This window comes from Macadamia integrifolia, unplaced genomic scaffold (genome assembly GCF_013358625.1).
Source record: "Macadamia integrifolia cultivar HAES 741 unplaced genomic scaffold, SCU_Mint_v3 scaffold_180A, whole genome shotgun sequence".
NCBI classification, from domain to species: Eukaryota; Viridiplantae; Streptophyta; class Magnoliopsida; order Proteales; family Proteaceae; genus Macadamia; species Macadamia integrifolia.
The window spans coordinates 72,940-94,287 of NW_024870632.1; the positions used below are offsets into that span (position 1 = coordinate 72,940).

The following is a 21,348-nucleotide window of genomic DNA, read 5'->3' on the forward strand; positions in this document are numbered from 1 at the left end:
TGCTGGCGAAACCCTAAGGAGGAAGGGGAGGGATCGATTGCAATGGTGAAGGGAAAGAGTAGGCGGTGGTTGGTCTGTGAAGGGGAGGGATTGATAACAGGGATGGGTTTTGCTAGTTTTTTTTTTTTGGATATCTGTTCTCAGTCTTGCAGAAACAAGTACAGAAAATAGGGAGATGGTAAGGGAAGGATAGGGATGGGGATCCTTCAGCTCTTTTACCAATTGATGGAGGGTTGGTAGGGTAGGGAAGAATTCCCTGAGATGGGTCTCAGAGTTGTAGGGGAGAGGGAGAAATTGCACTAAGGGGGGGGGGAAGGAGAAAGGCACAGACGCCCGTTGGCTTCACAAACACTCAATTCAATTCATCTTTTCTTCAATCTGTAATTACTTAGTCGGTTACAAGCATATTAAATAGGAAAAATAAAAGACTCCAAAATGGAAACTAACTCAATTTGAGAAACTAAAATAAATTAAGAACTAATATCTCCTACGTATCCTACTTTTTATAAAAGATGACATAATATTCCCGAATAAATAAGATTTACTAAAATCCTACTAGACCAAGTAACCAAATATGGATTGGCCTCATCTCCTTTTGGATACCCAGGTGGGTTTGGATCGGTCCATGGGTGTGCATCTACATCACCTACCCAATGCCTTTCTTGAAAGGTTTTTGGCCATGTTACTTCTCTCTGTTTGCCTAAGCCTCCTGCTACTGAGATCTATAGTGCCCAAACTCTTGATTCCTTAGGTCCTCTCCATCAAAGAGACCTTTGATTATGGTTGATGATATTAGTAGACATCCCTTCTGTTTTCCAAGTCGAGTATAGACAAGAGTAGGTGCCATAACAGGCGACGTCCTGGTCTTCTTCTGGTCGCCGAAGTTACCAGGGTTACCATGGATTCTCCCTCTCCTCCGTTGGTCCATGGAGAATCTCTATCCTTCGATCACAACAGATTCTCTGCTCTGCAATCTGACGTGTGTCTGGAGGAGTCCATTGTCTCCCCGACTGGTCACTCTCACTCTGTTGGCACATCAGGCGATGAAGCCTCAGACTCCGCTAGCAGTTCTCTTTCTGGCACTCTTTCGCCTCCTGCGATGAGATTAACTTCTTCTATAAGCAGTACATGTCATTTTGATATTCGTCAAGGATGAATGCTTTCAAGTGGGGGAGTGTTGATGCAGGAGAGTTCATAACATACTCCCGAAGAAGAATAAAGGCAAACAGACCTTAGTGGCCTTTCTTATGTTCTACCAAGGAAGCCTTAATGGCCTTTCTTATGTTCTGCCGGCTTGGGTCCACCAGCGCACATCATGGGCTAGTTACTTTAATTATTTTTAGTTCTTTTCTAAGCTATTGTAATAGTAGTTATGAGTTACGACACAATAGAACCCCCCCCCCACGTTGGAGAGTTCCTTCTTGACGTTTCTTTTCAATTTCCTAGTGGATTACTCTGCTCTAAAGTTTTAAGAGCCTAAGAGCTCCCCCACATTTTTTATGAAAAGAAAGAATCGTTTTGCCTCAATGGAGCTAATGTAGATCACAGATTCCAGCATAAGTATGGCCTCAGAAACAAGGCCCAAAAACTAGCTCTAGATTTAAGTTTACTAGTTCTGATGTGGTTTGGTTCTTGGCATGATTCAAGATCTCGGTGAGATCTCGCTAATATCTCGTTTTTTCAAAAAGGCAAGACGAGATGCATGGCGAGATACAAATTGTACAAAAACTCGACCGAGATCTCACCAAGATCTCGCCAATTTTTGAAGAAAAAACACTGAGGAGTAAGGATTTTGGTGCTTTTGCTTGAGGATCTCCATTCCTATACTCATTGAAGCTTAAAGAGTAGAGAATATTACCTCCTTATCCACATTTGGAGTTACTTTTCTTACATATGACGTCTTTTAAATTCTTATGATTATGTTGCATCATGTGTTGATTGTGGAATGTGGATTGTGGAATAGAGCATACTAGGCTAAGGTTCGAAGAATCGGAGACTACTTACATAGGGTACGAAGTCAAAGTACAATTTTAGGTTTGATTTTTAAAAAATTGATGTTTCCATTGTGTTTTGAAGGCCTAAAATAGGGTAAATACGAACTTTTAGGGGCTACAAAGACCATATAGCCACCGAGACCAACCACCGAGTCAACCGGGAAAAAATACATGATCTCGTCAAGATTTGGTGAGATCTCTCTTTTTTGGATTAGTGAGATGGGATGTGAGAGCGAGATCTTAAACCTTAGTTCTTGGTTGGTTCGATGGAGAGCACATTCTAAGGGGCTAGATGACTGATTGCGTTGAGGATAATAGAAGTTTCTCAAGCTGCCATCACTACTACCTTGGGTGGAGGAGATTTTTGTTTAGTTTCTATTTTGTGTTATTTAGTTAATGACAATGTTAGAATTTCATTTGGTTTCTATTTCAGCTACTAGACATTAATACCATTAATTAGAATTCAGTAACTATTTTGTAAATGCTCTCCAACAGCAAAGGGAGCTTCCAATTTTGTAATCAAGGCAGTTGTGCTATTAATAAGGGTGAGGTGCTGTTACAGACCCCAACGAATTTGAGTAATGAATAGAATTTGGTTGTTAAGCATGCGGCTGTGTGAGGTGCTGTGAGAGAGAGCTTGGGTGAGATGTACTGGTAGAGAGACGTGGGAAACCTTCTCTACAGTAGGTGAGATGCCTACATATCCCTTTTCTGCTTTAGTTTCTTTTCTTTTATGTCATTCATATCAGTCCAGCATATTCCTTCATTATCGTGGCTCACATCCAGGTAATACTGTGCTAATTTGTTGTCATCCAACTGATTATTATTGCTCTTCAATCCTCTAATCTGTTCTGACATTTATTCAGCTTGTTTAGTGCATGCAAGAGGGTTTTCTGACAGCAACATGTTTGGACATTTAGCCTTTAATTCCAGAAAATCTAGCCTTCTGATTGACTTGAGGATTTGATATGTTATTCCTCCCCTAGCCTGTCTTTCAATCCAGATCTTAAGAACATTAGGTTGCTGCATTGCATGATGTAATAAATTTTCTTTACTTTCTATTTTCTGTTTCAGTTTTTTGCTCCCCATCCCCCCATTGAATGAACCTGGATTTCTCAGCAACAACTCAGCATAGCACACCCTCCTTTGACTATAATATCAGCTCCATCCATTGGTTTGGTTTTGAGTTATTAGTTATTAACTAATCCATCTCTTGTCTATGCATTGTTTCAGTCACTGCGATTCTGGATTTCGGTAGGTTAGCCAGTTTTGATCCTTTTCAGCCTAGACTCCTACATTAGGAGCTCCTGTGAGACTTAGTTAAAGGTGGGAAATCCTTGGGATTGGTGGGACTCTGGTCTAGGCCTACTTTTGGAGCCAAAGGTCATATCCTTCATTTCTATGTTCTGTTTTTCCTTCTCAAGTAAGTACTGTTTATATGCTCTTACTTCTGGAAAGAGTCCAAGATAAACCTGGCAGCAGCCTCTTTTGCTAAAACGAGATTGGTTGTATTGGAGAATCTGTCAATCAGATTTCTCATATATTATTGAGGCATTGAAGGACCACCCAAGAGGATCCTTCGACCAAGCTTTGGGGCCTGATCAAAGCCTCTGATTTTCTATTATAGAAAATATCCTAAATTCTTATTTTTCAAGTTCAGATTTACTGTTTGGATTTTTGTGTTCAATCTGATCATTGAATCATTTCAGTACTTTGGGGTTTTATTATTCTGAAAACATCCACCTTTGACCAAAATATGAGCCCCATCCATGAATGTTGACTTGTTTGGCTTTATTAGTTGACCTAGTTTCTGGTTTAGGGTTTTCTTGATATCCTGCTACATGGATGTATAATTCTGAACTTAGGGTTCATCCTACCTATCCCCCATTACACACAGGCCGAACATTTGACTCACTACACAACAATGTTTTCAAAGAAACATCATCCTAGCTTGTAGTTGGCAGTCCATGGTCATTTGGTCTAACAACAGTCCAAACTGTTTGATGTAAAAGCCCCAACATTTGTTTTTTATATAAGTTAAACAATATGATGCAACACAGCACCAAATACACTGGTGTGGGTGTTATTATTGGCTGTACACATAAAATTTCAAGTATGCCTTAATTATTGATGTGAGGTAGGTAGGATGAACCTTAAGTTCAAGCCATACACCTCCCGGACAGGATCCCAAACAAAGTCAACAAAAGTCAACCTTCTCAGATGATGGTCAAACGTGGACAATCAATCGCAAATAAATGGTAGAGATGACCTTCAGAATATGGTAATGATTGAATAGTCGGATTAAAAGATTTAATCAAATCTAAAATTCATATACAGCCAGCTGGTGATCTCAAATTAAACTAAATCAGAAGGTCAGATCAGGGTAAAACTCAAATTGAGTTTCACTCTTAGTATTCGTAATTAACTCCCAAAGTATAAATTAAATCAAAAGGCTGGATTAAAAGTAATTTAAAATTCTTCAGATCTGAAATAGAACATATGCTGAAAACAGGAGATTTCTAAAATCAGCAGTACCAGGCCTCATATTAGGGAGATACCCTAATCGAAGGTCAGTTGTCGGACACTCCTGAACACCTCAAGTCTCACCACTAACAGAAGAATAAAATCTGTTTCAGTTGACAAAACAAATATGGCAGTAAACAGTTCAGAAACAGAGCATCGCAGCTAGTATATCTCAGGCCTCAATGATGTTTAAACAGAAAACAGAATATGAAGATTGATAGGATAATGTGATGACTGATGTACTAGTTCAAACAGAGATTAAGAAATAGGAATAATAAGATTAATCTATGGATGAGATAAAACAGTACCTTGTTAGCAGGAAAGTATATATATATATATATATATATAGAGAGAGAGAGAGAGAGAGAGAGAGAGAAGATCAATGGCTTCCCACCAATGGATCAGAATCCCCTGTCCATAAGGCTTCACACCATGACTGAATCCCACAGCAGCATTGAAGAAACTCCATACTTTCATTATCATCAAATCGTATCTGAAGCAATGGCTCTTACAAACTTTACGTAGAAAACTAAATCAAACTCCTAATCTGACTATGAATTCAAAACCTATTCTGACAATGAAATCAAATCCTACTGCTAATTATAGAAAAAGAAAACATAATATTAATAGGAAAACACATATACCTACCTTGTACCCATATTTTAGGCTCATTAAAGTGGTCCATTTCAGTGAAAACACATGGGATTGAAGGCCCAACACATTCATAAAAGAAGCCCTTTAGGTGATTTATCTGCATCAATGATGTCATGTACTTGTGGCCCAATGGTCTGACTGTCCAGTTCTGACAGTTTGAAGAATCCAACTGTTCAGACTGGATGGTATGTTGTCAAATCAAAGTGTTTTCGACTGGCCTCCAGCCCTATAGCTTGCAGTAACTGGTGGAAACTAGCTTTAGCAATCCAACCATGGTCCTTCTTCTCAGACCCAAGAGTCCATTTAGAACCAATTGCTGTTTTATGGGTTCAAAGTAACTATTGACTTGGTGCTAAGTTCTATCAAAAGAAAAAATGAAGAGTAAAATTTGCTAATTATTGAGACGTCAAATTTACATTGAATATGATCATCTTAGTCTCTCATTATGATCTTGTTGCCTTTGTTTTTTGCAGGTTCAGCTTGGATGGTTCTGTCACGGGCATTTGTGGAGTACTGCATATGGGGTTGGGATAACCTACCCAGAACTCTCCTTATGTACTACACCAACTTTGTGTCCTCTCCTGAAGGTTACTTCCACACAGTCATCTGCAATGTCCCAGAGTATGCACAGACTGCAGTTAACCATGACTTGCACTACATCTCATGGGACATACCTCCTAAACAACACCCACACACCCTCACTGTTAATGATACTACGAAGATGATTCGTAGCAATGCTCCTTTTGCCAGAAAATTCAAACAAGATTCTCATGTTTTGGATAAGATTGACACCGAACTCCTTCACCGGAAGTCTGGGAGCTTTGTCCAGGGTGGATGGTGCTCCGGTAACCCCACTTGCTCTGAGGTGGGGGACCCGACCCGCCTTAAACCAGGACAAGGAGCACAGAGGCTTGCAAGACTTATGGCTAGTATAGTTTTGTCTTCAAAGTTTAAAGAAAACCAGTGTCATTAAAGTGCATGAAAGCATTCTTGTTCAAGGCTGGGAAGTTTTCGGTTCAGCAAATACCAGTTTTCCATTTGAAGGATTAGTCAATGGAAGGGTACCAGCAGGGCTCGTTGTCGCATGGTAAGCAATTTTATAGGTGGGACCTGTGACAACTTCATGATGCCCTCCGGCATTGGACTTGAATTGTCATCACTAGTGTGGTAATTCCATTTTGATTAGGATCAATGATGACCTGCTTATATCAGCGACAGTATGTAACTGGCACCCGGGGTCTATTTTATTTGTTGGAGAAAGGCCGAGGAACGCGGGTAGCCACTCTGTAATTAAGGCCGACTGTGCTATCCATCCTTGGCTCTCTAATCCGCCTAATGTTTTGACATTTTTTCCAGCCATCTTTGGCTCGTCTTTCACTACTTGTTATCCGGCTGCAGTAACACTCAACAAAATTTTAGTGAAAAACATGGGCTAGACAAAATAATACTGATGAACACAGTTGTGTGGATTCGGGACTGCATACATCTTGTGGTTTTCGTAGTGATAATCTCTGTTTAACTTAGTACTTCACGGAAATTATTCTTCTTAGCAACAAAAGCTGAATTACCTGACAGGTGGTGTCAGTGCCTTCTGCATACCCAGAACTGAAGCAAGGCAATGCCTTTTTCAAGCATCAAAACTGGTGGCCCATCTGCTTTACTTATAGCCCTTGTGGTAAAGCTGCAGATGTAAGGCAAGTGGTGTTTAGAGCCGGTTAGCTGGAGTAATCAAATTGCAGGCTCTTTCTCTCTCAAGATAGGATACAGTGGTGATACATAAAAACACCAGCACCAACCCATCAAGGTTGGGTACCCCCAAGACAGCCTACACCCTGGGATGAGGTCCCAAATACAAAAAGAATGCCTAGCTACCCCTGATCTAGCCAGCACCTATGCAAAGTGTGTGCGTTGAAGCCCTAAAAAACTAGTCCACTCATGGTTTTGGGGATCATGCGAACCATTACAAAGCAATGAGTCTTAAGTTGTAGAGATCTTGAATAAAAAAATCCTTTGACCTTGTTCCTAGTTCAAGACAAGATTCAGCGGCCTTCCCCTTGACCGTCCCCTCCCCATGACCGAGCCCTTCCCTGCGCCCCCTCCAGTGGGGCCTCCCCTACCTGTGACGTCCCCCCCCCCCCCCCTCCTCTACCCCACTCTAGCCTCCTTTGAGCCCCCTCCTCCATCTATCTCGTTCAACTCTCAGCATTTTTTGGACTCGCCTACCCCTTCTCCATCAATCTCCTCCACCCCTAAGCCCTAGAACATTATTGCCTCTGCCTCTTCCCCCTGCTCCTTCCCCTCTCCTTCCTCTCCCCTCTGGTGAGTCACTCTACACTTCATCCCACCCTCTATCATCAACAACCTCCCTGTTGGTATAAGCCCCTCGGGTGCTCTTCAATCAGAAATCTCTAAATGGGCTAACTGCCTTATTGGCCAATTCTTGGGTAGTCGTCCACCCTTCCACATAGTGAAGTCCTCCTTGACTAAGCAATAGCGCATCAAAGGCCGGCTTTCCACATTCATTCTGGATAAAGGTTTGTTCGTGCTTAATTTCTCAAATCTCTCCGACAAGAGAAATGCTCTTGAAGCTGGACATTGGCAAGTGGGTAGAAAACCAATCTTCCTCAGGCCATGGGACAAATACACCTCCCTTAGCAAGATTGATCTCAAAACCATCCCAATATGGATCGCTCTTCCCTCATTGCCTCTCCATTTTTGGTGCGCAAAGGGTCTCAGCATAGTCAGATCTATCATTGGAAAACCTTTATACTCTGACCTTCGAACCAAGATAATGGATCGCATCTCGTTCGCCGGCATCTGTGTCAAAATCTCCATCGATTGCCCTCCTCCAACTTCTATTTCCATCTATGAGGAGGAAGAGCATTACTTTCAACAAGTAGTTCATTGTGAATGGTTGCCCCCTCATTGCACAACCTGCAAGTTGTTCGGCCACCAATCCTCTCGTTGCTTTTCCAAGACCCCCGATGTTACTAAAATCAAGGAAGAACAGTTAATCTCTAACCCAGCAAGAGTTCACTCCCCTTCTCTTGTTGCTGCTCACCTCAGAAGAGCCTACTAGCAGCTCCGGTGTCAGAATCCTTATTGTAGCCGTATGAGCCTTCTGATGACTCAGAAAGCATTGATCCCAATGATTGTCTTGCTGCCCTTGATCCTCTGGATAACCTCCTCCAGACCACTGGACAAAACCGCTTTCCCCCTTTGATGTGCTCTGCCTCTGAGATTGGTATTGACGACTGTGATAAGGATGGGTCTGACAATGTAGCCCTATCGCTTTCTGATTCTAAAGCCCCTACCTCCATGATGAGCACATTTATGTGTGAAATCTTAGGTAGTAAGGCATGCCTTTTTACATATTTAGAATGTAGCTACCTTGGCTTTTTCTCTCATTTTATAGGTTTTTTATTTAAAAGACCATAGAAACTATCAGACGTCATATCTCTAATTTTAACGTAAAGAGGTCTATTTTCTTTTCATAGCTATGAAGAGACAAAATTCTAAGCAAGATGGACGTGTTGCATTAGAAGTACACATTCGTTTTGGCACCCATACATGTGATTATTCTTTTCGGGCCAGAAAAAGAATAATGGACTAGAACAGAACTGAGATGTAGGCCCAACCCTTCTGCAATTGTCCCAGGGTACAAGAGACAGTCCAAATTCCAACAAAGTAGGAGGGACCCACATTGGGCTCCACTTTCTCTCTCCTTTAGGTGCTGAACACATGATCTCCTACTTTTTGGGGATTTGGTTGAAGATTCTCAATCTCCTACATTCCACTTAAAAGTCGAGGGCATGGACAGGATTTCCACAAAAATTAGAAGATTATCCAAATCTTAAAAATCGTCCAAGAGAGGCTGCAAACATTTGAAAGAAAAAGGGGGGGAATAAAAAGCTTCCTATTTTTTCTCCCTATCTCTCCCAATCTAGTCCAAATTGGAAACCCTCCAATCAAAACCTTTTCTTTCCTTTTCTCTCCTATTTTCTCTCTTCTTTTTTCCTCTCTCTTCCCTCCACTTTATCACACAAAATTGTCCAAGGGGATCCACCCTTGGATGTCCTCCTCTCTCCCCTATTCCCTATAAAAAGGGAGTCGAACAAGGAGAAATGGGCGTCCCTCTCTTGTCCTTCTCTTGCTCTCTTTTTCTCTAGTTTTAGCTATGCTCTAGCTCTAATTCTAGTTCTTCTTTGCTTCTGCTTTAAACACTTTTGTAATTGATTTTATTTAATTAATGCAATGTCTTTTACTCTTATGCTATTCAAGTTGTTCAAGTTGTAATAATTTTAATTCTCCAGTTCAAGGCTTAGATCTAGGTGACAAGAACCAAGCTTCGAAGCATCTCTGTTCAAGTGCAAGTTTCGCTTTAAGATTTGTTTTCTTCAGGCCTAGCAATTTTTGATTTGGTTAATTCCAGATCTGATTTTTAGGGCTGGTGGTATCTCAAATTTACCAAGTTTTAATTCAAGTATTTGAAGTTCAGGTAGGTAAGTTTCTTCATAAGTCTTCTCATCGCCCCTCTCATTCTCTCTTCTTACTACCCATTCATTCTTAATTTAGGATTTTAATTTTCAGTTTTACTTTGTGTTTTCCCTTCCCCCAATGTCCTTGGCTAGACTATGTGTTGGCTTTGACCCTCTCTAGCCATGGAACCATCTTTTTACTTTGATTATTTATATTGCATCATTTTTCCCTAAAGCCAAGTAGAAAAGCGCTTATAAGATTATTCTCTGGTCAAGTAGGGAAGCTCGTACTATTGGCGGTGCATCCCTCGAACTAAGTAGAGATATCTACTTGTGTGCCTCTCTCTAGCTTTATTCCCCTTTTATTTTATTTCAACACTTTTCTTTTACTTTTTATTTATTTACTTTGAGTATTTAAATTCCTAGATGATGAATGGTTGGGGTTAGATGCAAATGGTTAGGTTTTTAATTTCAATTGCAATTCCAATTTCCCTAGTTGTGTTGGTTATGACGTTATTTTAGATGCATATGTTTTAGGGCGGTAGTTAGAAGTAGATCACAATCATCAAACCGTTCACTTTTGCATTACTAGAAGAAGCTAAAAATAAAGTGGCTGCCTCCTTGTGTTCGACTCGTAGTTACGATGATCCGTACACTTGTAGTTACTTTTAAATCTTAAACACTCCATTGTCCTACCTGACTCGACCTTACCTTCTTTTGAAACTTCTTTTGACCCGTCTCAGCCCCCGATGCCTTTGACCCAGTCCAACTCCTCTGTTCCTTTATCGATAGAACCTTCAGTCCCCCCTTTACTTCCCCTCCCTCTCCCTTTTGGGGGCCCATGCTAACTTTCGTGTTCTCTTCTCTTTCCTCCTTATCCAACACTTGCTCAATTCAGCCCTTCTTGGCCCAGCCTCCTTTACCATAATCTGGTCCCTCAACGTTAACCTTATCCATTCCCCTTCTTCCTAGTGGCCCAACTCCCTCTCTTGGATCTAAAGCCTAAGCCCACTCCTCTTAGTTCCAACCTGACAAAGCCGCCTCCTTACTTGGACATCTAGCCCCAGCCCAGTCCTACACATTCCAACCTCGAGGCCCAACCAATTGTCTTAGACCTTCGGCTCAAGCCCACTCCTATACCATTCCCCCTTTTCACCTAACCACCCTAGCCCATGACCTTCACCCATTTGACCCAAACCCAACCTTATACCTACCTTTCCCTCCTTCTTTGCCCGATTGCTCTACCGTCACCTACTCCTTGGATGCGGCCCTTATGAACATCTGGCCCCCACCAATTGTTGCCCTCCATGCTACGACCTCTTATATGGCACCAACAATGACCATCACTACCATGTCTGCAATCACCTTTGAAGGCATCATCACCAATTTGCATTCCTCTCTGGCATTGATCCTCGTTCCCTCCATCGACCTCCGTCCATAGCGAACCTTCAATGCACATCTCCCTCATCCCAACTCGATCTCTTGGCCATGTCTACCACTGCCTCTGAAGGCGTTAGCATCCCCTCTCCCTCCACTTTGTCTAGGACATGGTGCTTCCTTCTGCGTCCTGCTCGCCCCGATCATGGCCCTTTACTTAGGCTGCGCAATTATGTCTCGGTTCTTACCTTGGAAGATGTTTCCATTGACTCTCCTGTTGCTACTTACTATGCTTCGACAAGTGCTATCATTGGCCCGCAGGCCTCTGACTTTGAGTGGTTAAACAATGTTATTGCTCCAGTGAATTCCCATATAGATTTGGTAACCCCATTGGCCTGTGCTCATATTTTGATTGATTCCCCCCCCTCATTATTCCTACCATTAATTCTATGACTAATCATCCCTCCCCCCACTCAGTCTACAGCTATCTCCCCTAGCCCTCCTCCTCCTGTCTCTTCCCCTATGCTTGTCATGGCCCCATGTTCTTCCATAAGGAAATCCAAGCCTATCCGCTGCTGTCACACCCTGCCACCAGTTATGATAAGGTATACGGCAATGGACACCTCATCATATCTAGTCAGTCTATTTCCCCAGGATCTAAACTTAGGGAAGCTCATAACACCACAACATACAGCTATAAATCAGGGTTCATGATGATATATACAGTCCATCAGAGATATATTACATCATTTTTCAGTGTCACTAAGTGATACATTATATTATAGTTATCCAGACAAAGTTATATATACATTTCCAAAAGAATATTTACACAAAATCACAACATGTCAATAGTAACTATATACATCAGAGTGCTTTCTAGTGGAAGTATATACACAAAAAGATATATCAGAACAGATTGTCTACTCCACAGAAGTACTGGCCTCCATAGGCATAGTCATCATATCCACAGTTGGGTCCATGGTTGGTCTCATCCTTTGGAAAATAGACCAAGTGATCCAAGGCCACTGTCTCATAAGCAGAGCTGGGATTCGGCAAAACACTGGTCCCGTCATCTAGAGAAGTAAATAAGAGGAGTGAGCATGTCATGCTCAGTTGGGGATGAGGGAAAGCAAGTTCACACAATACAAATGATGCAATACATGCTCTACACCTTATATTATGTTTATGGATTCATTTAACATTACACTACTTCCTATTCCATTATTAAGTTTAAAATCAGTGGTCTAGGGCTATGCAATGTAGGTGGTATTCCCTACCCTGTACGATGGGCCTCAGGAATACAAGCTCGTTGTAGGCAGTAGTCAACCAGTGGCAGAGAGTAACCTCGGTCCCTGGCTAACCCATAGGTTAGTAACCCTGGGTAGTCAAACATACAATACATCGTATCCTGCTACTATCCATCTCTGGGTATAGTTCGTCATACCACAGAATGTACTGCTGATCAAGCAGCCATGGGTTAGGATTAGTCAGTACTGACAAGGGGTTGTATCACTTGGGTGGTGATAGCCTAGCCCACAATATCTATATCATGCACAATCAACATCCACCATTCATATTAACACTTTACATGCTGGCACTCCCCAATGTCCCAACTTACCTGTCTTACTTGTTGCAATTTTCTCTGTTCACAACCAATGCCAAAAAAAGTAATATTTATATGCACACATCATATGCATGTGCCACAAGAAAGATTATAACTAAATAAACACTCCATAAAATAAGTCAAGGCACCCACTCATCTTGGTATTCAACTCTAGTAGGTTCACTTCTTGGGTTCAAGAAAATTTTCACACTGTCACTTAGGTTCCCTATTTCAAAAGATATTTGAATCATTAGGTGCATAACAAAATCTTGCATTCCCACCCACTTTCTTTAAGTGTGGATTTCCCCTTCCCAACCTATAGAGGTCTTTTCTCTATTCTTCCCATGTATGTATTCTGGTTCCAAACCTTCTCTGTAGTGGAATTAGGTATAGGGAATTACTAACAGATTCTCCTATGGGTAGAGGGATTCCACCCATACCTGCAGTCTTCATGGCCATATGCAATTCCAATCATTGAACCCTGTGGCCATGAGTAATTCTTTCCACAAATTATATATATATATAGACACACACACATATATTAAGTCCCCAAATATATCCAAAGGTTTGCTGACCTATTGCACAACCTTTCTGGCTTATGGAACCCTAACCGGTGGTTTACGTGGGTAACAACCGGCTAGCCAATCGTGACCCACCGGTTACGCTTAACTCTATAGAATTCGATTCTGCCCTACTGCTCTCTGCTTCTTAGCCTGCTGTGAAGCTGAATTGGGCCATGTATTCTCAATTCAACCACTGGATTAAGTTGAATACATTCATTTGCATTCTCTTACATAAAAATTCAGCCCAATTCAATTTGTAACAGAATTTTACAATGAATTTAATTAAAATCTATTAAATTTCTCAATTCCTACAGTAATAAAAATTCGACCCTAATATGTGAGATCAGATTTTATTTAATTGATCCTACTTCCATTCCAAATTTTCTCTATTACCACCAAATTTATAGAAACCTTAAATTCTAGGGTTTGTAGGGACTAATTTCCAATAAATTGGATCCCTGAAACTTTCCCTAAGATGGGGTTTTTCTCAGTGGGTAGCAATTCTCTGCACAGGGTTTCCCTGGCAGTTCCCAGTTGGCAAAACCCTAACCCTAATCATTCCACTCGTACAAAACCATCTTTCCAATCATAATTCAGCAGTAGATGAACTCACCTGGATGTAGGCTTGGTCCAGAAGTTGCCTAAGGTAGGTGAGTTCCTTCCTTATGTTGTTCATATCTTCCTCTTCCTCTTCCTTCTCTTTTCTTCTTCTCCTTCTCTTTTCTTTTCTTTTCTTCTTACTATAGTAGCTCATGGTGAGGGTGAGAAATTTGCCCTAAGATCTGTATTTATGGGATCCCAAACTGGTTGGCCCTTATATATATATATCACTTATAATATTAGAATTGATTAAAGTAATAATTATTTCTCCCATTAAGTTACTGATGTTATACTATGCATTCCATACCTCATTTAGGATTCCTTACATAAGGGAAAAATGGTAATTTGCACAGTAGGGGTGTGCGTTCCATAGTGCAAAATCAGGAAAAATCATTTTGCCAGGAAAAATCGGCTGGATTGTTGGTACCCGTCGGTTTAACTATTTTTCAGTCCCCTATGTTTTGTTACTCCTCCTTTCATACCTAACCCCTTTATTGGTTAAAAATTATCTATCTACCCGCACTTCTTGGTGGTTCCTCCAACAATGTTGACAAGCTGAACAGGAGCAAGTGGGATCAATTCTCCTCTTCGGGTACTACCAACTAACTTACCATTGGCCTTCCATGTCTTGTACTCTTACCTGTCCACAGGTAAAGGCATACAAGTCAAGTTAGAGGCTATTACAGCTCCTGCACCCTTGCCAAAGTGATTGGTTGCCTTTGACTAACCTCCACCTATCCCTCTTCAGGAATACCATCGTAAACCCCGCTCTAACTATGTAAAAGGTTTATTCTAACTCCTCCAAACCTGCTCCCAAATCCTCAGAGTTCTCAATGATCCCCACCCACATTCTAAATGATACCCTGGACCATTTGGGATTTCAAAGGTCTCAATTCCTATGCCAAGCACGCTGCAATCCCCTGCTGCCTCAAGTCCTCTAAAGCCATCCTTTGCTGCCTCCTAGAAACCAAAGTCCTGGAGCCTAATGCTTCCCGTATTGCTGCCTCGATTGCTCCCTCTTTATCCTTATCCTCCAACTACAACCATTCTCCCAACCGGCGCATCTGGATTCTCTGGAACCCCCTCCTCTTCCATGTCTCCCTTATTGCCTCCTCCCAATCCATTCACTTTTCCTTCTCGTCAGATGGCTCCCCTCTCTATTTCTCATCCATCATCTATGCTCTCAACCACTCCCCTGATAGGCTTTCTCTTTGGGCTAATATTCGGGCCTTTGGCCCTTTAGCTAACCCCGCACCTTGAGGAATAGGGGTGATTTTAATGTGGTTCATGCTGCCCACGAGAAATTGGGAGGATCCCCCATTGATCTCTCCTTGGTTAATCCCTTTAATGAGTGCATTGATGACATCAATATGAATGACCTTCGATGGTCTAGTTCCAAATTTACATGGCATAACTAGTGTGCAAGTCCTAATTAGGTGGCTTGCAAGCTGGATAGGGTCCTTGTCAATGAGACATGGCTCAACTCTTTTCCCTCCTCCTACGCTAGCTTTGACCTCCCTGGTATTTCTGACCATTCCCCTATTTCTCTCTTTGTCCAACCCAACATCTCCTTTGGTCCTAAGCCCTTTAAGTTCTTTGACATGTGGACCCTACATGATGATTTCTCCCCATTTCCAGAGACTCCTAGGCATCCCTAACTCCTGTCTCCTCTTCCCCCCTTATTGCCTTTCGAAAAACCTCAAAAATTTCAAAGTTGTCCTTAAAACTTGGAACTCTTCCACTTACAAAAACATTTCTGAAAGAGTCAAAGATTGTCAAGGGAAGCTTGACATCATCTAAGCCAGAATTCAGCTTGATATCTCCAATGTCTCTCTTCCTGAGGAGGAAAAAGTTATCACCTTTGAGCTTTCCTCTCTTCTTGCTCAAGAAGAAATCTTCTTTCGTCAGAAATCTAGAATCAAATGGCTTGAGCTTAGGGACTCCAACTCTGCTTTTTTCCACCGATCTCTCAAAACTCGAAACAATTCCAATTCAATTTCCAGCCTCATCTCCTCTGCTAGAATTGATGTAACCTCCCCTTCTGAGATTAAATCTTATGTCGCTTCCTACTTTGATAACTTCTTTCATCCATCCCCCTTCCCCTTCCACCTCCCACCTAACCTCCTAAATTAATTCGTTCCTACTCACCTTATCCCTTCCCTCCTGGCCATCCCTTTGGATGATGAGACTCTGGCTGCCATCCTCTCTCATAAATCTAATAAAGCCCCGATCTATAATGGGTTTAGTATGATATTCTTTTCCTCCTGCTAGCATATCATTCAGGATGACCTAATCTTTGCCATTAGAAGGTTCTTCCTCAATCCCTCCCAAATTTCTGGCATCAATCACACCTTTCTTTGCCTCATCCTAAAGAAATATGGTGTTAACTAGATGGGGGACTTCAGAATTATCTCTCTCTGTAACCTCCTCTATAAATTCATAACCAAAATCCTAGCTAATCGGATTCATGTTGTTATTGATTCTATAGTCAATCCTAGTCAATCAGCCTTCATTGCGGGTTGTAGCATTGAGAATAATATCATCCTTTGTCATGAAATTTTTAGGGCCTTTGATCATAAATCTCACTCCCCACGGCCCTTTTCAAGTTTAATATCCATAAAGCCTTCGATTCCATCCACTGGGACTTCGTTTCTAATATCCTCCTTTAGATGTCCTCCCCCCTCCTTCATCCATTGGATCCACTCCTATATCTCCACTCCTCACTTTCCATCCTCATTAATGGCAGCTGCTAGTTACTTCTCTTCTGTTGTTGGTATCAGGCAAGGTTGTTCCCTTTCCTCTTCTCTCTTTCCCTTGAAAGCCTCTCTAATTCCATCTAATCTTCCACGGACCTCCATCTTATTTCTCCCATTCCCAAATGCAAAGCCCTCATACTCACTTACCTTGCTTTAGTTGATGATCTTATGATATTCTCCAAAACTGATCCTCGCTCCATCTCCTCCATTATGTCTTCCCTCTGTCTCTTTGAATCCCTTTCGAGCCTCTGCATCAATCTCCTCAAAAATCTAACATCTTCCTCTCGGGTGTCAAATACCTGGGTCTTATTCTCACCTCTTCCAAACTCTATGCTTACCCTTGCTCCCCCATCCTCGAATTGATCAGAAAAGGCTCCAGCTTTAGAAAGGCAAGCTTCTCTCTTATGCTGGCCGTCTAGTCCTTATCAAATTAGTCCTCTAATCCCTGTATCTTTTCTGGTCTAGAATCTTCTCCATCCATGCCTCCACCTCTAAGGTTATTGATTCCCTCCTCTCCTCCTTCCTCTGGAAATGAGAAAAATCCTCCAAATTCTTGCATCCCACCAGCTGGTTCAAAGTCTGCCCTCCCAAATCTGAAAGAGATCTTGGTCTTAGATCCGTTAAGGATGCCAACAACTCAAGCTCATTTGGAAAATCACTTCCAAGCATCAGAGTATCTGGGTCTCTTGGATCTATTCCTCTCTCCTAAAAAATGATTCCCTTTGGTTAGTTGCCCCCTCCTTGGATGCTTCCTTTATTTGGAGATCCATTCTCAACTCTAGGCATATTTCTCTCAGAGGTCTCTCTTTCTCTATCAGCAACAGCTCCTCCACCTCCCTCTGGCTTGACCCCTGGCACCCAGTCGGCATCCTTGTCAATCTCATCTCCCCTAGATCCATCTATTCCTTTGGGCTCCACATATCTTCTTGGGTCTCTTCCATCCTCTCCCTATCTAGCTCATCCCCTCCTTGCTCTACCCCCTCTCTCAGACATTTGGTTAGGCCTCCCTCCCATCCCTCCTAGCCATCGTGGTAGGGATGATAAGTTTCTTTGGAAGCCTTCCTCTATGGGCTCCTTCAATTTGGCCTCAGATTAGGAATTCATTTGTATCAAATCTTTGATTGCTCCTTGGCACAAAACCGCATGGTTTAAAGGCCACATCCCCGGCCATAGCTTTACTGTTTGGCATGCCCTCACCAATTGTCTGCCCACCCAATCTTTACTTATCCATAGGTACACTCCCCCTCCTACTGCATATGCTGGAATAGCATTGAAAATGTCAACCACCTCTTCTTCTCCTGCCGCTTCTCCTCTTTAGTTTGGAAGAAGGCCCTCAGATCTATTTGGCCATCCTATTGACCCACCCTTCCTCTATCTAGAGAGTGGATCTGGGTGGATATGACTTCGACGGTTCTACCTATGATGCCCAAAATTCGGCCTAGGTTTTTTGGACATCAACGGTCCACAGGATCTATAAGTTCTAGTCAATAATGAACCGGAGTAGCATCCACATAAACATAAGTGCAAGCAAGAGTTAACTAAACTAATATAATATTAAAATTCAAAGTTTAACTATCTAATTCAAATCTCAAACTTAAAGTAATGTTGAATTAAAGTATGTCTTCAAAGTCTAACTCAAAGTCTACATCATCTAAAAATAAAAATCATTGTTTTCTTCAAATTCATAAGCAACATCCTCTTGCTGATCAACTATAGGTTCAACATTCATATCATCTCCATAATAGTCCTCACCAACGTCATCTAAAAAATATAAGGGTAAGTCTCTAGAAAGAAACTTTGTGAGTAGAACCACAACTGTAGAGTCCTGCTCTTTAAACCCGATTTATTGATCGATTGGTTGATTTGGTCTTGCAAGGTCTGAACCAGAACGGGTTGATGCCGGTGCCTTGTGGTATATGACGGTAAGGGTGACATCAAATGCGGAGTGTCCTGATAAGATTGAGCCAATACCCAAGGTAATTTGCACGCCTAAGCCGTGCCCTTGCACATATCACAAGGCCATGTATGAATAGGAAAGGTACGTGATCGTATTTGAGTGATAGGAACTTAGTCCACAATACGTGGCGAGAGTGAAATATATGTTAAGACATCGTTTTCCTCCAAAATACAGTAAGGTTGGCTTGTTTGGCCAACTGGTGGGTGTCACTGGTAAGTGCGAGACCCACCAGTGTGTGACCCACCTATTGGGGTATTGTGGACCCCAGCATGCCTAGCTTAGATGAACATGTGTATTTTGACCTCCTCGTCGTAATGAGGTCTTGTATGCCAAATGATGTCGGCTACATCACTCTTCCTTATTTATGATTTTCAGCAAGGTTTGGTGAGTGGAGTATAGAGGAGGGAGAGAAGAGGAAGAGGGGGAAAAAGAAGAAGACTAGGGTGAAGGCCACTCCATTGGGTTCTGTGGCCACGGTTCACCTTTCCACTATCGGTATCTTCATTTGTGTCTTGAGATCTATCTTTTGAGGTAAGAAACCCCATAAACACTTAAGATATGATGAAACCCTCTTTGTGTATGTTGAATCTAGAAGGTAATGGAACCCTTGCGTTATTTCCTTAAAGGATTTGAGAAGGGAAACAAGGATTTGGGAGTATTTGTAGAGGCATTTGAGTTTGTGGAAGAGGATCCCAAGATTTGGGGTTTTTAAGCCAATGTACGATTTCTTTACCCAAATCTTGTTGATGGCTTAGATCCATGGAACAGTCAGGTAAAAGAGGCTTAGAATGTGTGGAGAATGAAGTGGGAAGCACCATATGGGGTTTCCATGAGTTGGAATGGAAAAAAGATGAAAAACAGCAAAACCTAAGGAATACCTGCGGGTAGGACCGACAGGTGTCACACCTACCTGTGCGACCAGCCTGTCCGCTCTCTGTCTACCGACAGGTAGGATCAGCAGGTGCCACACCTACCAGTGTGACCCGCCTATCTTCTCTGTGTCTACCGATGGGTAGGACCGATGGGTGACACACCTACCAGTGTGACCTACCTGTCCAAATAGAATTCACAGGTGGGTCCTCCTACCCACTTTTTTGACCCACCTATAGCCCAAATGAGCTTCGATTGAACTCAAACTCACTGACAACTTTCTTCACATTATTATACGTGTAGTGACTATATCCTACGCCATTAATGGTCCTGATTTGTACGTATTTCTAAATCCTTTATCTATGCTAGGCTTCAAGAAATTCATCTTCTCACTCCGGATCTTACTTTACGGCGAGTGCTGATTCTTCTACGAAAATAGGTAAATGGGGAGAGGACTTTGATCTTAATTTTGGAGTGTTTTTGGCATCCTATGCATTCATGAACTATATTGACATTCTGATTGCCATTCCCATGCATATGATTGATGAATCAATAATGCATTTAGAACTTAACATAATGTATCATAAATTCTATATACATGATTACTTGCTTAAAATCTTGAGAATGGATTTATCATGTGATGGTTATGATGTCGGCTTACCAAACATATGTGGGATTTCTAGATTAGATGCCATAGTCTGCTTGAAAACAAATGCATTGGTACACCGTGGAATGGAACACAAAAGTACTATGCAGTTGTACTATCTCATCTAGGAGCATGGGGTTAGGATATTATAATCCCTCGTGTTATGACCCTTCCCAACAGGGGTTTACGTGTTGGGTTATCACTGGGGGAAAGCATCGGTCAAGGACCGTCGTGGTGGTTAGAAGTACACCTTGCTGATCGGTAGGATATTTGGAAACCTTAGTGATATATACAGAGGACCAATCGTACTACTTTTAATATTTACTATCGTTTAGCCACGATTTACTTTTCTACTGTGGTCCAGCCATGATTTAATTTTTTGAGTGCTCATGGTGGGCCTTCTCCGACAACCCTATGGGCATACACGGGATAGAGAACGCGTCTCGAACCCGGGACATACGCTCAATGTGGTTGTGAGTAGCACGTTACCTATGACTTAGTAATGTTGTTTAGTGGAATAGGATTAAAATGAATCCCATGCATATAGTATCATTTGCTTTGCATTTGCTTGTGTGCGTCTTTCTTTCCATTTACTGAGCTAGTGAGCTCACCCCTCGTGTACACACCTTTTTAAATGATTTTGTAAGATATTCTATAGAGGAACCTGTGCCGAGTCCCACTGAAGAAACCGTAGTGGGGGATTGGTGGGTTCTTGAAGAATTCAAGCACGATAATGGCTGCCCGTGTGAGGGTTGTGTTACAGGGCAACAATAACAGATTCTATTTATTGTACTCTTTTGATTCTTTTGGTAAATTCCCTTTTTGTGTTCTCAATATTTAAATTACTATTTCTTATGTAAATATCATTCCTACGGGCCCACATGTAAATACCTTATGTATAACAATTTGGGTATCAAAAGTATATGAGAAATTATAGGTAATCCTTTATGACAAGACTTTTACTATATTATATTATTATATTCCATTAATCACTTGTGGTTGGCTATATTGTGGTTACTATATCAGATGATCCTAGTGGTTTTTGGTTACCCAGAGGGAACTCGATCACCAATCCAGTTCTATGTAAACAGGGCGTGACAACAGTGGTATCAGAGCGTAATGCTCTAATCACGCATAGCTTGTAAGAATTAAATTCTTAGAAATCCAAATTTAGACAAGGGGTTAGGGAAAACATAAAAGACTTCAAATAAAATTTAAAAGAACAAAAAAACTTTAAAATTTTGCCATGACACATCCATAAGTTTGGGGTACCAAAAAAAAAATTCACACAAAAAAGAGAAATTTCATAACCACATAATATTTTTTT

The 21,348-nt window shown here is 41.6% G+C and overlaps 1 protein-coding gene across 2 annotated transcripts in view; it reads left to right on the forward strand.

Moving 5' to 3' along the window:
- Positions 1-6,654, forward strand: part of LOC122071057 (beta-glucuronosyltransferase GlcAT14B-like) — a 12,097-nt gene extending 5,443 nt beyond the window's left edge. For both annotated transcript variants that reach the window (XM_042635322.1, XM_042635324.1), the window contains exon 5: positions 5,645-6,654. In XM_042635322.1, the coding sequence (XP_042491256.1) occupies positions 5,645-6,144 (500 nt within the window). In that variant the 3' untranslated portion in view covers positions 6,145-6,654. The remainder of the gene's footprint in view (positions 1-5,644) is intronic.
- The last annotated feature ends 14,694 nt before the right edge of the window (positions 6,655-21,348 follow it).